The following is a 16179-nucleotide window of genomic DNA, read 5'->3' as shown; positions in this document are numbered from 1 at the left end:
GATGTTAATGAATGCTTGTCTTGAGATACACATAAGTAGACTTCCTTGATGAATACTAGCTTGTATAACATGGCCTAATTAACTTTCCCATTGAAGCTTCTGACAGTTGCTTTTCTGAGTCTGAATAGTTTTACTTTGCAGTAAAAAAGGATCTGTAGGCAGTATGCTACTGTTGGACTGTATTTGTGCACTGCTTTGTGGTACATGACATTCTTTGCTGTAAAGGTTGCTTATGGATGGTTCACTTATGAATAGGTTGCTTGAGTGTAAGTTGCTTAACGTACTTTCACATAGGATACTATCATATGGTAGCAAACTCTTATTGTATCGATCACTGTCGACAGATACATCATATAATACTGGGTGTTTTGCCTCGATCACTGGAACAACCCAAAGCAGAATTGTCAGCTGACGTACGCTGATTATCAGCATGGCTCCTGCCAGCACCAGGCTGTAAAAGAAACAAAGAAATATATTTAGTATAACAAGCATATCATTCAAGTGTCATATTCATGCTCTTTTCATATCACCTTGATATACTTATTTTCATGTAATTTATAAAGAGTACATTTGTATCAATAAAATATATGTTATAGTAGCACGATAAAAAACTTCGTAAAACAAGTATTTGAAACATTTGCATGTGTAAGGGGGGCAGCTTACCAATGTTTTTTAATAATAATTGAAATGTTACCTAGTTACTGAATAATGTAACTCATCTTCAAGTAACATTCATTGGCAGAACTTTGATTTTTGCTTATTTCACATTTCACATTATTTTTGATATCTGATCACCTGGCCAAGAATTCAGAGAACAGCCATGCTTCACATCAATATGTGTACTTACTAACAAGCATACTTTGATGAAACTTAAATGCAACTGATAATTTATCTAATTGACTTTTAGTTGTCTGATCAAGTGAACACTTGTTGACCACCAGTGGCTGAGTTATCCCTCAGTGACCATGTTTACATTCAAGCAATGTTGTGTTGAAAACAAAAAATATAGCCAACAATGTGCCACACATAGGAGCTTTTAGTTTCCAAAGCATCCTCTAGCCCACATATAATTATCACAACATATCAATAACCACTGCATGGCCTTGCATTCTGGTAATTTTCCATGGTCTTTGGTAAATAAACATTAACCTCGCCTCCTTTTGTGCTAATATTGCCGATACTTGTGCTTAAATTGTTGACTCATTGCGTAAGGTTCTACTGAGGCTGAACAATCATATAATTGAATTATGGTGGTAAGCTTACACAAATGTACCAGGATGTTGAGACACACAGACTAATTAAATTAAGACTAGACTTACAACCGATGATCGCAGCCCTTTAAGCCTACTTGATTGCTCACCCGTGAGCAGAATTTGGTACACACTTACTTGTTGTTTCACAACTGATTTTCGCCAATATTTCTTCTTTGGCATGCTGTATTTTCAACCTATGTATTAAGAACAAAATATAATTTACAAAACTATTTACAGACCGGTAGAGATAAAGTATATTTTTTTATAAAAACTGATAAATTAGTTATGCTAACTCCAAGTCAAAAGAAATATTTAAATTTATACCCAAGCATCCTACAATACAATGGTTTTTGATAAAAGAGGTGTGCATAAATAACAATTCAAAACACCCGGAAAGAAAATTTTGTGCAACACATTGCATTATAATTGTTGCTGTGTAGTCAACCAAACTTTGCACCCACCCCAAGTCCTCACAAACATGATACAATAATTTTAAAACAGCAAAGACAAGAAACAATAAAACAAATCTTTTTGATTGTAGATACCCTTTTCATTCAAATCACCTTTCCAAAGAAGATAAGATTTAAATAAAGAGTCACATTAAATAAATTAAAAGTGCTCGAAATTCCCCAGTACGTCTGTGTCAACAGATGGTATACCAGAGTTGGTCCTTGAGCAACTATATTACACATGTACTACTTGAAGTTGTAGCCCGCATATGGGCAACGTTTTTTTTAGACAATGAAACGTCAAATTGGATATATTCTTTTCATTGCTATCTACTACACACTGAGAGAAAAATACTGTGTCTTTGTTAGAACAAGAACAACTTATCACAATTATGATAATTAAATTAAGCAAGCAAACGTATTTATAACCATGAGCCAAGTTAAAGTTGCGTTGAAAACGAAACAGTTCACATGTACCTACTACAACGGCCACGCAACTAACGCTGTACTTTCCGACATTAACTGACATAACACACAAATTTTGAACCTTTAATTATACGAACTGATACCACAAACTAATGCCAAAGTACACCTGCGTTTGAATTAACTGATACCTGATCGACTTCACACGACCGACACGAGTCGATATCAAACGAAAACGCATTTACCGTTTTACGTTCGTCCTTTTGAAATGCACTGTATACATGTAAGCGCGGCCCATTCAGATATATTCACGGGGATCGCCACGTGTGACGAAACCACTTGAAACCGAAGTAGCAAGGAAAACCGTAACCATAAAGGCAAAATTGATTTTTATCTCGACGAAGTGGAAAACAAGATCAAAATACTGGTCTGTTTTAGTCGTTGTCGACTCTCGTTTCTCTCTCAATGACCCGCTCAAACTACATTTACTTTGCTTTATTGCAGCTGGTGCATGCTTTCTCAAACACCCTAGTCTCGCGAGAGTTATGGCGTCACGTGTATACTAGTACAGTATCAGTATGCTCACGGGCGGGGCTAGTCTCGCATACCAGACCTCGAACCTGCGTGCGGCGCGAGCAGCAAAGCCGCGAGGTGCGAGCAACCGCAGGTTACGAGGTCTGAACCAATGTGCTATATATAATGTCCAATAGAATGTTTCAAAAATCAGCTGGATGAAAGAGTACATCTATTATTTATTCATGACTGTAGGCGAAGCGTCTAAAAATAGCCTTTTGAACTCGTGAATTTGCCGACATGATATGGCAAATCTCTCGTTTTATGATTGCTCTGGGTGTTGCTTCAATGCTTGTGATTGCGATTGTCGATCGTCGACGTCATCCTCCATAGAGTTTACTTGTTTTCCTTTTGCCCTGTCTGAACGAAGCGGACTTTTGGCCCCGTTCGACTGCCAATGAGATGGTGGTAAATGGCCTCACAAATAAATTTTCACCGTAGATTTTTACTGGAGTGTTTTTTTGGTGTGGGTATATGAAATTTGGTGGGCACATACAGTGACAATGCGTTATGGTGGTAAATGGGGTGTAAATGAGATGGTGGTAAATAGCCTCACAAACAAATTTTTGCTGTAGATTTTTACTGGAGTGTTTTTTCGGTGTGGGTATATGAAACTTGGTGGGCACATACAGTGAAAATGCGTTACGGTTGTCTGTATGCAGTGGTCCAAAGTTATACTTATTAGCATAGGAAAGACAGCCCACTTTTGACGTCATCACATTCCTGAGCAGTTGGTTCTTGCCAGACCTCGTAACCTGCGGTTACTCGCAGCCTGCGGTTACTCGCAGCCCGCGGCTTCGCCGCTCACTCGGCATGCAGGTTCAAGGTCTGGCATGCAAGACTTAGGCGGGGCAGTCTCGTGTGAGAATAAGGATTGAGTAAGGTAGCCTACAAACGCGATGCATGCAGGTTGCCATGTCGGTGGCACACGCAGCAGCGAAATCGAATCGTCATGCACGACAGTTGCTGGTGTTGATCTATTTCTTCCTATTTCAGCGGAAATCAATTGCTCAGTTGAAGGAGGGTTCAAACTGCGAAACGTTGAACGTCAAGTGAAAAAAGCCTCACTTAAAATGTGATTGAGATGGCTCAATTAACGATACCGATACTGATGGCCGGCTGATGGTAATTTATAGAGCCTAGGTATACAATTATGAAACACAATTTTCAATGTTGCACTGATGACCACCACCGTTATACGTGACTCTACACAGAAATAAAATCACAAAACTTCACAAGCGAGGTTACTGACGGTGTACTATAAACAGCACGCAAACATGCAAGCTCATATAGAACGGCTTTTCTGTCTTTCCTAGCATAGGCTAATACAGCTGAGAACACGTCTTTCAAAGTCCACACAGTTAGACATATAGTACCGCGGAATATCTCAGGTACAGACTGTTTGAAACCTCAACTTTAAATATTACACTTTTATGTGCTCAACTGAGTTGTTTTTTTAGAAAGGTTTGCTGTTGTTTCAGCGGTTCGGCAACACACTGAACAGACATCAACGCTGGGCATGGGATAAACCGCCGTATATCGATGAACAACACAGTCCCTAAACTCCGTGCACTGTAGCGGAACGGATGATAATTGACAACATGCAGTTTCAAATTCACATCAAAGTACATGTTACGCAACACTATATCTCAAAGTATTAACCTCACAACATGTAATCCCCGTTGTCACTTCGGAATATTTTGACTCGGTAATGCCATTATGAACAATTTCACAAGCGCATAGCTGAGAGAGGGTGAACAAGCTACAGTTCAGGTACCCGTTCACACACTACAAGTAGTACAACTTCGCCATGTAAAAATATGCATAAATAAAATCGACCGTACATTCTAAAACAGGTATTGATAGACATACATAATAGCTTACCTTCTGACTCATGAGGTGCACCAAAAAATCTTGCAAAAGGCAGGAAATATCCCGAAGTCCAGAGTTAACGAGTTCTAGCCTCTACTTTTCTTTACGAACGATAGCATGTATTACGTCACAATTTGGCTATTACATCAATTGTTACTATTCCCTCATTACATGTCTCTCTTCAGCTTGCAACAACAGGGTGCTACACAACATTAGGGGATGACTGCATTAACGTAACTTGCATGATACCTGAAACCCGAGTCCTTGCCTGAGCAACTTGGGTGACAAACAGAAGACTTTTAATCCCCAGGGTGTGAATGTTCCATTGTTATGTTTATCTAATCCAGCTGGTGCTATTGTAGTGCCATTGTAGGAAAGGCAGGTCTGTGAAATTGATCCTCTAGGGAAGTAGGGTATTCCTAAGTTAATGGAGCCTTCCCGTAACAACGACGCGCTGAAATAGGTGGAGCTTGCTCTGCAGCAGTGACGCAGTTAAAAATAAATTGACCTTGAAAATTGACTGTCAATGCGTGTTAAAAAAAAATCTCTACAATAAAACAACCAAAAACCTCACCATTCAAATACATACAAAATGTAGGATAATCCATAGTAACGTGGACACCTGTAGTTTTAAGACTCTCCAACAAATATTTTTGAAGAACAAAGCTATTCAACCTAAAAATTAAAAAATTCTTAAAAATATAAAATTAAAAACATCCCTCTAAAATTAACAGTTTTTTTAAAGGATTGACGCTACCTACTTACACACAAAATATTGACACATTCTGCCTGGTGGTTCCCGAGTTTCAGTATCTTCACCAATTTTCACTTTTTGTACGTCAATTGCATATTTTTGACACAGACATCTTCATTTGAACAAATTCACATCTCCAACCTAGGATGCCTCTAATTACCAAATATGAAGACATTGTCTTGTAGTTTTTGTGTTTTTGATCTGGACTGACCAACAGACATAAATACATACCTACATACATACACACAGACTCCATTTTACCACCTTATAAGAATACCTCCCATTTGCATATATATGCATATATGGGAGCTAATAATACCGTATTACATACATAAATGCATACATACATGCATATATACATGCATGTATCTACATACCTACATACGTAATATATACAAATACATACACACATACATGTACATACATTTTTGCACCTTTTAACCTCCAACAGCCAACCAACCTATCAATATCAGCTTGTTCAACTTGATACTACTGCTTATAATAATATAAACAAGGAGAGTGTGCTAATATTTGGTTTGAATTGGTCCATCAAGAAATATTTAAACCAGAAAAACAAAAATGATAAAAGTAAATAAGGTCTGAAACTTTAGGTAGGTCAACTTTAGGTACACTGCACTTAGCAGAGACATGTTTCAACACAGTCCTTCCTGGTTTCAGCAGCTCTGCCAATATGTATCAGTTTATGACAGGAAATGACTCCAGGTCAGTGGAGTAGGCTGTCACTGCCACCAATCCTACACATAATACATGTAGGTACACTGCATAAGTATAAGTCATAGGTTATAGAATCTCTGACTCAGATGTGTATGCTGTTCCAGTTAATACCACCATGCACACCTGCACATTTACAGGATTTTCCCTTTTTCTTACCTCATTTGCATATTTTTGACACTGACATGTTCATTTGAACAAAGTCACATCTCAACTCCTGGGTCAACCTGTACACCAAATACTACGATGGTAGGTGTGGGGGTTTGGGAGCTTTTGCGTGTGACAGACATACATCTACACATACATACATACATACATACATACATACACATACATACAGACGCCACCGACTCAAAATAGCAGCTCTTTTTGGTATTTATACACAAACCAAATATGAGCTAACAAGAGTTAATTAAATTCTCATTAAAGTAAACATGCCTTGCTTATCAAGATCACATCATAACTAAAACAGCATGTCTGTCACTGTTATTTTTACCAGTATAACTCTCAAATTACCATGCTTGCCAAACTTATTGTGAAGTTTTATAACGCCAAACTGAAGATTTTGCAGCGAGAATACTACTTTGGTTTTTATGCTAACGTGACCCTAGCCAGTTCCACTTCCAGTTGTAGATCAGAAAGATGTGTGTTAAATGGTGGACATTTATCTACAAACGTCATGGTGTAATTCAAATTTTTGTATACAGATTTTGAACAAGGCAATTTATGATGATAAGTAATAATGCGGTGGGATGGCAACTCCAGACTTCATTCATATTTTGATAGCTTGCAGTTGTGTGTACGGTAGTGCACTAGTGTGTTGACTATGGTGGGCTCATCATAGACGGTCAACAAGAGTTCAGCTCTTGTTCTCGTTTAGGTTAAGGTCTCGCCTGTTAAAATCTGCATGCCTGTAAACTCTGAACAGCTTTGTCATATCTTCCATGACGATGACATTCTCAGTTGCACTGCTTTCCCTCATGAAATTATCACTATCACCATAGTCAATGCACTAAGTTGCCATTGCGCGTTCTATTAGTGACGTCACAGCTACTTTTGCCAAAACGGGGTGAGCTCGGCAATTTCCGGAAAATGTTGCCATGATTGAAGCCAAAACGTGCAACTTTTCCTGTGTTTTTGTCAAAATAACACAACACAACCATCTAAAAACCGCTCAAATAAGCTTCAGTTTGTGTGTAAATGTTTGTTTTATTAATACCAATTTCATTGACAACCAGAACTAGAGTATTAGGCCTCAAGTCAAATGTAAACAGCCTCAAAATGTGGCGGGACTCACACTTTAAGCAAAGAACATGCTCAAAACCAGTGTCAAGGAATATTGTCATTTTTCTGATTTTTTCATATGATATGCTCTGATCAATTATGTCAACAAATATCAAAAGAAAAAGGGAGAATCCCATGCTACTTTTTGAGTTAGGGAGTCTTAAAGTACCCCTAACCCATGCTTTTTCAACTACAAAGTGGCCTTTTTTCACATTATGATATTTTCAGCAAGGAACATGCTCAAAACCCGTCAGGGAATATTGTCATTTTTCTGATTTTTTTTATACATTGTTCTCTGATCAATTATGTCAACAAACATCAACAGAAAAAGAGGGGTTCCCATGCCACTTGTAGAGTTAGGGGCCCCTTAATAATACAGCATTTCAGTAGCCATTTGATACACATCTTAAGTTGTTGCTCACATTAACTTGCTGCAATTGCACACCTCACATCAATTTTAGGGCTAATGAGCAGCATCTCGGAAGCTATTTTCCAATTGGTTGCCTGAATCATACCGTTATCACTGAATTATACAAAGAGACATACATACTTACATACATACATACATGCACTTTTATCCAACTGATAAGTAAAACTCCCTAAATTGTCATACATTTAAAGATACAACTTTGCAAATTTCTATACAGGTTGAACAAATGTGGAATATGTCAACCCTAGTTACCTGTATCTCAAATATCAAAGCTGTCTGACCAGTTTGAAGAACAAGATTTTTTGACCAAAAATGACAAAAATTGCTTTTAAAGTACAAATATGCATATTTCATCACAATTCGAACAAATCTGATTATGGTCATTCTAAGGTACCTGTATACCAAACATTAAAGCTGTCACAACAGCTGTTAATGAGAAGATTTTGGCCAAAAAATAGCAAAATTGGCCTCAAAAATTCAAATTTGCATATTTCATCACAATTTGAATAAATCTGATTAAGATCATCCTGGGACCTGTACTCCAAATATTAAAGGAATTGGACAGGTTGTTTCAAAGAGGCTTGGAATGTAATAGGTTGACAGACACCAGACGCTACCACTCATCTACCTGTCATATAAGCTCTGCGTCACTGACAGCAGAGCTAAAAATACAATTTTGCATGCTTTGTCACAATTTAAACATACTCAACTAAGCTTCCCCATGGGAACATGCATACCAAGTCTTAAAGCAATCCAACAAAAAGTGATTTCAGAGCAAATGAGTTTTTGACCAAAAATGGGATTGCCCAAAAATTACAAATATGAAAATTTCAAAAAATTTGACTACAATCAACTTAGGTTGTCCTTAGGTATATGCACACAAGTTTCAAAGCAATCAGAATAGATTATTCAGAAAAAATGATTCTTTGACCTATATGTGAACAATATTCCCAAAAATAAAAGTATGAAAATTTCACGACAATTTGAACAAATCTGACAGAGATTAAACAAGGATCATGCATATCAAGTTTCAAAGCAATCTAATAATAGTTAATTCAGAGAAAATGATGTTTTGACAAAAATGGGAAAACCTGGCCCAAAAATAAAATATGAAAATTTCACCACAATTAAAACATATCTGACTGACGGCAACCCTGGTATCATGAATACCAAGTTTCAATGCAGTGGGAGGAGCAGTTCCAAAGAAGGAGATTCTTTGACCAAAAATGAGGAAAATTCGCCTCAAAAATACAACTATTCACCTTTCACCCCAATTTAAACAAATCTAACTTAAGTCCCCTTAAAGAACCTGCATACAAAGTTTCAACAAAATCCAGCACATGGTTACAGAGTTTCGCAATTTATAAGCTTTTCCCTTTGATACACACACACACAACCATACATACCAGTGCACCCTCCAAAAAATCTGGACACTGTGAGCACAGTATACCGGTACATACATATAGGTGCCACTGACTTATAAGATCTCTTTGGTATACATACATATACCAAATGTGGGCTAATAATAGCAATAACTCCCGCTGCAATCTGCTTTCATTCAATTTTGGTACAAATCACTCCATACAGCACTCACCTTTCAGCTTGTACTAAATGTTGGGAATTGTATCAAAATCTTGTGTAAACCTGCCAATAGCGGGAGTTATTGTTGAGTTTCATAAGTTTGAGAAATAACCAAACAATTAAACATTCACCAATTTAATGTCAAACTACTTGATTATTAACAAAGTTACATTTTGAAATGATGTCTGAAGATTAATGAAACGAAGACAATAAACCTGATTACACTCAATTGCTCATTTATAAATAGATAAACTGACTAATTGTTGGCAAATTTCTTATGAAGAATATGTATGTCATTATAGAAATTGAATTAAACAATCTTATATCCTCCACATGTTCTGACAAGATATAAATATTAAAGATGGAATAGCTGTCTGCACTTGACTTCTGAGAAAAACAAAATGTCTTTTATCTGCACATTTGAAAATTTAAACTCTCAGAATTTCAAGGCAATTATTGTAACAGATGGCAATCCAGTCAGGTTGTGTTGATGACCACTGGATCTGATTGATTTCACCCTCTGCTGTGTATGCAAGGATAGGATCTTCAATAGCTCTTGGCATCTGCTGGATATCCCAGATCAGTGCTTGATGATCATCCGCTAAGTTTGGAAAGACAGTATAATTCACATATTAGAGATACAATGCATTCAGATGTAATGTAAAGAAGTATGACTGATTAATTTGTAAGTTCACTACAGTATAAGGTCTAAAATCTTTGAATTTTTTTACATTTGAACATCTAATCATAAAGTCCCCAGGGTAGTTTTTCATTTGGGCAAGTCTCCAAGATAGAGTGGAGTGGTATGTTTGATGAACAAATGAACAAACATCGTGGGTTTATATAACATATACTTCTAACAAGACTGGCTCAAGGCAGTTTGATGGGAAAATTAATGGTTCTCAAAAAGTTGTTAACAAACAAAAATCACATAGTGCTTTTGATATTTGAATTGTGATTGATGCACTTATATGCGATCGGTGCACACATCCTAATGTTAGAAAACAGGTTTACGTACAACAACAATCCATGATTTCTCCACATCACACTGTGGCATGATTCCTTGCCTGCTGCTACTCTCTTTTTGACCCCTTGAAAAAATTCCAGGGATGTCTATGCCCGTTTTACTTAACAATAAGTTGAGCGTAATAGTTTGGTCTAGGAAGAAGCAGGGGATAACTCAATCAACAGAAAGGCTGACTATATAAATAAGTTTCCCTTTCCAATTACTGTTACAAAAGACCTGCATGTTGTAGTGAATAAAAATATACCATAAGGCTGTGTGCTAGCATGTTGGAACGACAGGTGCTCAGTGCATTACTCCATAAATGTGAAAATGGAAAATATAACTAACAGTCTGTTTACTAATAAATGAATGACATGGGCAGGCACACTAATGGTGCGCCAAGTATTCCTCTGTTCTGCAACTAGATTGAAGCTCCTTTATTCAGCTTGATCACTCAAAATAAGACAAGAGAAAGCTTTTACCCTACAGATTTTTTTAGGGTTAATTAAATACAAGCAACCTAGCGGCCTATTGAGCTCCACTGTGTTATGTAGAGAATAACTATTTGTGACAAGTGTTGATGAAGAAGGTGAAAATCTTTGATAACTCACTTCAGGATGGCCTGACACTAAATGACAAAATAGCTGCAAAAATACATAGTTTAAGAATTTTATCATAATCAGAGCTCCACTGTGTTATGTAGAGAATAACTATTTGTGACAAGTGTTGATGAAGAAGGTGAAAATCTTTGATAACTCACTTCAGGATGGCCTGACAAAAAATGGCAAAAATAGCTGCAAAAATACATAGTTTAAGAATTTTATCATAATTTGAACATATCATATTAAGACCATACCAAAGCGCATGTCTACAAAATATCAAAGCTATTATACAAGAGTTTCTGATAAAAAATTTTTGGGACAAAAATGGCAAAACATTGCCCCAAAAGTACAAGCTTGCAGATTTCATCATAATTTGAGTACATTATATTTAGATAATTCTGAAGAACATGTACGTACACTAAATATCAAAACTATAAGACAATTAGTTTTTAAGAAAAAAATTGACCAAAAATGGTAACAATTGCCCCAAAATTGCCTTCAAAATGCAAATTTGTATATTTCATCACAATTTTAATAAATGGGAACAAGGTCATCAAAAGGGCCCTTTGTACTAAATATTAGAGCTCTGGGATCAGCTGTTAAGGGAAGATTTTTGCTCAAAATAGCAAAATAAACCTCAAAAATAGTGACAACATCACTGTTCGCTCCCATATAGTTATCAAAACAAGTCAACAATTGTATGAAACATGGATATACATATACAAACAGACTGACATACACAGACTGGCACAGAGTGATGACATTGACCCCAAGTGTGCCTTGGCCCATGGAGAGTGATAAAGATATAACAAACAGCTGAATGTAATGATAAAATAGTTAAGTATAGGCCTATACAGGCACTGAGAGTGAATATGTTACAGCAATTTGATTAGTTTCTTTTCCTTTTCTACTTCTGTGATAATCTTTAAGACAATCAATCTGCAAGGCAGTATAAGTATTGACAAATATTACAAGCACACAGTAAACTGTTCTTGATTTTTCATTTACAATATTTGACATAGACTGAAATACATAACATGCAACCAATGTTTACACTTTGCCCATACACCAGATACATGGAGAAATTTCAACATACAATCATCAACTCAGAAACTCTACAGGGAACGGTAAACATTGTTTTCTTCCAGAACAGCTGGTGCATCCACATCTGGAACAACTTACAAACTTAACCAATTACACAAGGATGATGACACAAGAGATAAAGTTAATTAAACTGTGGTGAACTTGACTATTCCTTTCAAATCCTTACCTAACTTGACATCTTATACTAAAATAAACTGCATGGTTAATTGCGCACAAAATTACATCAGGGTGGACCATTTGATAAGGGGTGGTTTCTGGAAGATCGATGAGGTACATTATCTTTTTTATCCGATCCATTGTACATTCTTTTTCCCCACTCTCCCACCTTTTCTTTTTGTCAAATCTTCTCTGGCTGAATTATTTATTGGCATTTGTTTGGAATTTTTTCAAAATCTGCCAGGATTTTTTTACTGCATTTCAACACCAAATACAGTTTACCAAATCAAATGCTTACTAAATCACCACATTATATACTCTGAGTTCCAGTAGGTATAAAATTACCCAAAAAAATCTTAAAAATACAAAATGAAAGATATCCCAGTAAAACTGACAGTTTCGCAAAGTTGCCCCGAAAATTCAAAATTCCGGATTTCAACTTAATTTCAATATATCATATTACCAAAAACCCTAAAAACCGGTTTACTAAATATCAAAGCAATCAGACTGGTAAATTTTGAGAAACAAATTTTTTGACCAAATGAGAAAAATTGCCCCCCAAAATACAAAATTGCAGATTTCATCCTAATTTTGAATATATCTAATTTTAACATAAACCCTAGGAACCTGTACACTAGATATCAAAGCTACCAGATCAGATGTTTTAGGAGAAAAATTTTTTGACCAAAAAAGGCAAAAATTGCCCCCAAAATAAAAAAAAAATTGCCAGTTTCAACATACCTTCAATACATTATATTGAGATTAATCTTAGATACCTGTATACCAAATATCAAAGCTATAAAATCCGTAGTTTTTGGATAAAAATTTTTTTTATCAAAAATTGGGAAAATTGCATCAAAATTACAAATATGACAATATCAATACAATTTGTACAAGCATGACTGAGGTCATCCTGAGGAACATGAATATTAAGTTTAATAGCAATCAGACGAGTGATTTCAGAGAACAAGATTTTTTGACTAAAAACGGAAAAAATACCCTAAAAATACAAACATGCAAATTTCATCCAAATTTTTGCACACATAATTTAGAATACCTAAAGAAATCTGCATACCAAGTTTCAACCAAATCTGACCAATGCTTACTGAGTTTTAGCCATTTGCAGGATTTTTCCTTTTTTCCCCCTCATTTGCATATTTTTGGCACTGACATGTTCATTTGAACAAATTCACATCTCCTGCCCTAGGTGCACCTGTACACCAAATACTAAGACAGTAGGTGCTACGGTTTAGGAGTTTTTGATGTGGACGGACATACATACATACATACATACATACATACGTACATACATACATACATACAGACGACATTTTTCCGCCTTATACGAATACCTCCCATTTGCATATATACATATGCATATATATGGGAGCTAAAAATACAAATATTCATATTTCATCATAATTTGAACAAATCTCATTAAGGTCATCCCTTGGCGCTTGTACTCTAAATATTAAAGGAATCAGACTTGTTGTTTCGAAGCTCTAAATGAGTTGATGAATGCCACATGCCCCCACATATCTATGTTAGAGAAGCTCCACGTCATTGACAGCAGGGTAAAAGACAGACACTCCTATCCAGCGGCTTCATTTGTTCAATGCAGTGATTGACAAAACATAGCAGGTATTTTAATTTTTTTAACAGTTCTGACAATTTGTTATTCTTGCCAAAAAGATGCATGCAAATTATCTTCTTCAGTCAATGAAATGGGCAAGTTTGAGCTTACTTTTTCATATGGACTGCTCAAAAAAGGGGTGCTGCTCCTATTACAGTACAATAGAAAAGTTTAAAGTTGCCAAAAATAGATTGATGCAATGTTGTAAAGTCAGGGTTTGGCCTGTCAGGGTTTGGCTTCTATAAAGATTGCTTCAACTGGGAATCATAGTGAAATTTACAAGTATTTCTTGAAAATTTACCTGCAGTACAGATGTGACAGGAGGAGTGTGGTGCCCACGCAATACCATTGACACAGGCCCTATGATTGTTGAGTCTTGCAACAGGTGTACATGGCACCCGCACATCGAGAATGATTACCTGAAACAAATTTTGAATTTAGCATTACAGCCAAAGTAAATGGAAATTGTAGACCTTACCAGCAAATTACCCAGCAACATAGCCACCCATATGACGAATTCATTTTGTAACACACCATCGTTGATGACAGATAAAAAACAATACTGGAGAAATAGCAGATAAACACACTAGGTGTGGAGGACTTTTCTTAATCCTCTCTACGTAGTGTTTTTATCTGCCATTTTTCAATCGCAATTTTATCTATCATACCTTTTTTACCTAAATGATGTTGTTCCATTTTTACATTGTTGCTGACATACATAGATTCTTTATGTCGAGGTGGCAAAGCAGTTGGTTGGTTAAATTTCAAAATACACCTATAGTTTCCTACTCATACACAAAAACCATTGGTAGGAAACTTTTTAACTATAACAATGTCTTGAAAAATTTCAACTTTACATTAAACAACAGCAGAACTTGCAATTGCTTGTCATCCCCCTTTTGCTATAAACCACTTGGTAACATAATGACTGGTGACCTGTCCATCATTACCAAGAGTAAACTTCGGCAACTCTTTTAATATGGCCCAAAATATTGAGAGCCATAAAACATTAATTGGAAATTTAATTTCAGAATTATCATGGATGCCGCCGAAAAATATGCAAGACAGTGGGCTGCAGTTGAGGAAGTTGATGTGCCTTCATTCAGATAAGAGTAATACAACCTACACTCTCTGCTCCCTCACTGATGAAGACATTTTTTCAAACCATTCATCTGTGCTCAATGAATTTGGCATTCCTTTGAAAGAGAAGAAAAAAACTGCCTATGTTGTATTGGATACCTAAACTGCACAAGAACCCTTAACAAACGTTTTATTGCAGGATCAAGCAATAGCACTACCAAACATCTGTCACAATTATTGACTATAATTTTAACAACCATCAAAAATGGTCTTTTTCAATATTGTGACAAAGTGTATGAAACAAGTGGGTTGACTCAAATGTGGATACTTAACAAGCGACCTAGCGGCCGATATAGCTCCGCTGTGTTTTATAGAGAATATACTATTTTTGACACATGTTGATGAAGGAGGTGGAAATCTTTGATAGCTTAATGCAGTGGCCAGAAAAAAGTGGCAAAAACAGCTGCAAAAATACACATTGAAGATATCATCATACTTTGAATATATCACAGCGGATCATCCCTAAGAACATGTCAACCAAAGCTATCTGATGAATAGTTTTTTGAGAACAAAATTTTCTGACCAAATATGGCAACAATTGCCCCCAAAAATAAAAATTGCAGATTTTATCATAATTTCAAAAGATCAAATTTAGTTCATCTATAGAAACCTGTATACCAAATTTCAAAGCTGTTAGACCAGTACTTTTTGAGAAATACATTTATTGACCAAAAATGGAAAAAATAGCGCCAATGGCACTTGATCACAACTGGCACATTGTGAAACTACTCATAATTAATGAGGTACAATATGTGGCGTCATGCGGTGTCCCATCATACCATATTTGAAGGGTGTAGCACTTGTGGTTACTGAGTTATGGACAAATATGTATATTTCAGGTCAAATGTCACTGAGGTCATGTGACATTTTGTCAAAAAAATTGAATTGCTAAGTCATCCCTATATACCAAAATCAGACCTAGCTCTATTGGCTCGCTAAAAATTAGATATGCACATAATTAATGAGGTACAATATGAGGCGTCATATTAAAGGTGTCCCATCATACCATATATGAAGGGTGTAGCACTTGTGGTTACTGAGTTATGGACAAATATGTATATTTGAGGTCAAAGGTCACCGAGGTCACGGGAGATTTTGTCAAAATATTTGATATATCTGGGTGAACGGAGGGACATGACCCAATCTATACGGCCCTGGACTTCATCCATGGGGACTAAAAACTGTGT

General features: G+C 36.2%; 1 protein-coding gene and 1 long non-coding RNA gene across 2 annotated transcripts in view; both read right to left on the bottom strand.

The window, feature by feature from the left end:
* Positions 1 to 310: 310 nt before the first annotated feature.
* Positions 311 to 4682, bottom strand: LOC139141353 (uncharacterized). The gene is made up of 3 exons (XR_011554158.1): positions 4583 to 4682; positions 1389 to 1447; positions 311 to 451 (listed from the first exon to the last, which is right to left on the bottom strand). It is a non-coding gene; the product is annotated as an uncharacterized lncRNA (long non-coding RNA).
* A 4788-nt stretch (positions 4683 to 9470) lies between these two features.
* The window catches only part of LOC139141352 (DDB1- and CUL4-associated factor 7), a 77190-nt gene continuing 70481 nt past the window's right edge, over positions 9471 to 16179 (bottom strand). The window contains exons 6-7 of the mRNA XM_070710986.1: positions 14154 to 14271; positions 9471 to 9952 (exon numbers count right to left, since the gene is read on the bottom strand). Of these exons, the coding sequence (XP_070567087.1) occupies positions 9780 to 9952; positions 14154 to 14271 (291 nt within the window). The 3' untranslated portion in view covers positions 9471 to 9779. The remainder of the gene's footprint in view (positions 9953 to 14153; positions 14272 to 16179) is intronic.

Source organism: Ptychodera flava, chromosome 9, assembly GCF_041260155.1.
Source record: "Ptychodera flava strain L36383 chromosome 9, AS_Pfla_20210202, whole genome shotgun sequence".
In the NCBI taxonomy this organism is placed as follows: Eukaryota; Metazoa; Hemichordata; class Enteropneusta; family Ptychoderidae; genus Ptychodera; species Ptychodera flava.
The sequence above is the reverse complement of the archived record's forward strand: the minus strand, read 5'-3'. Positions and strand labels throughout refer to the sequence as shown.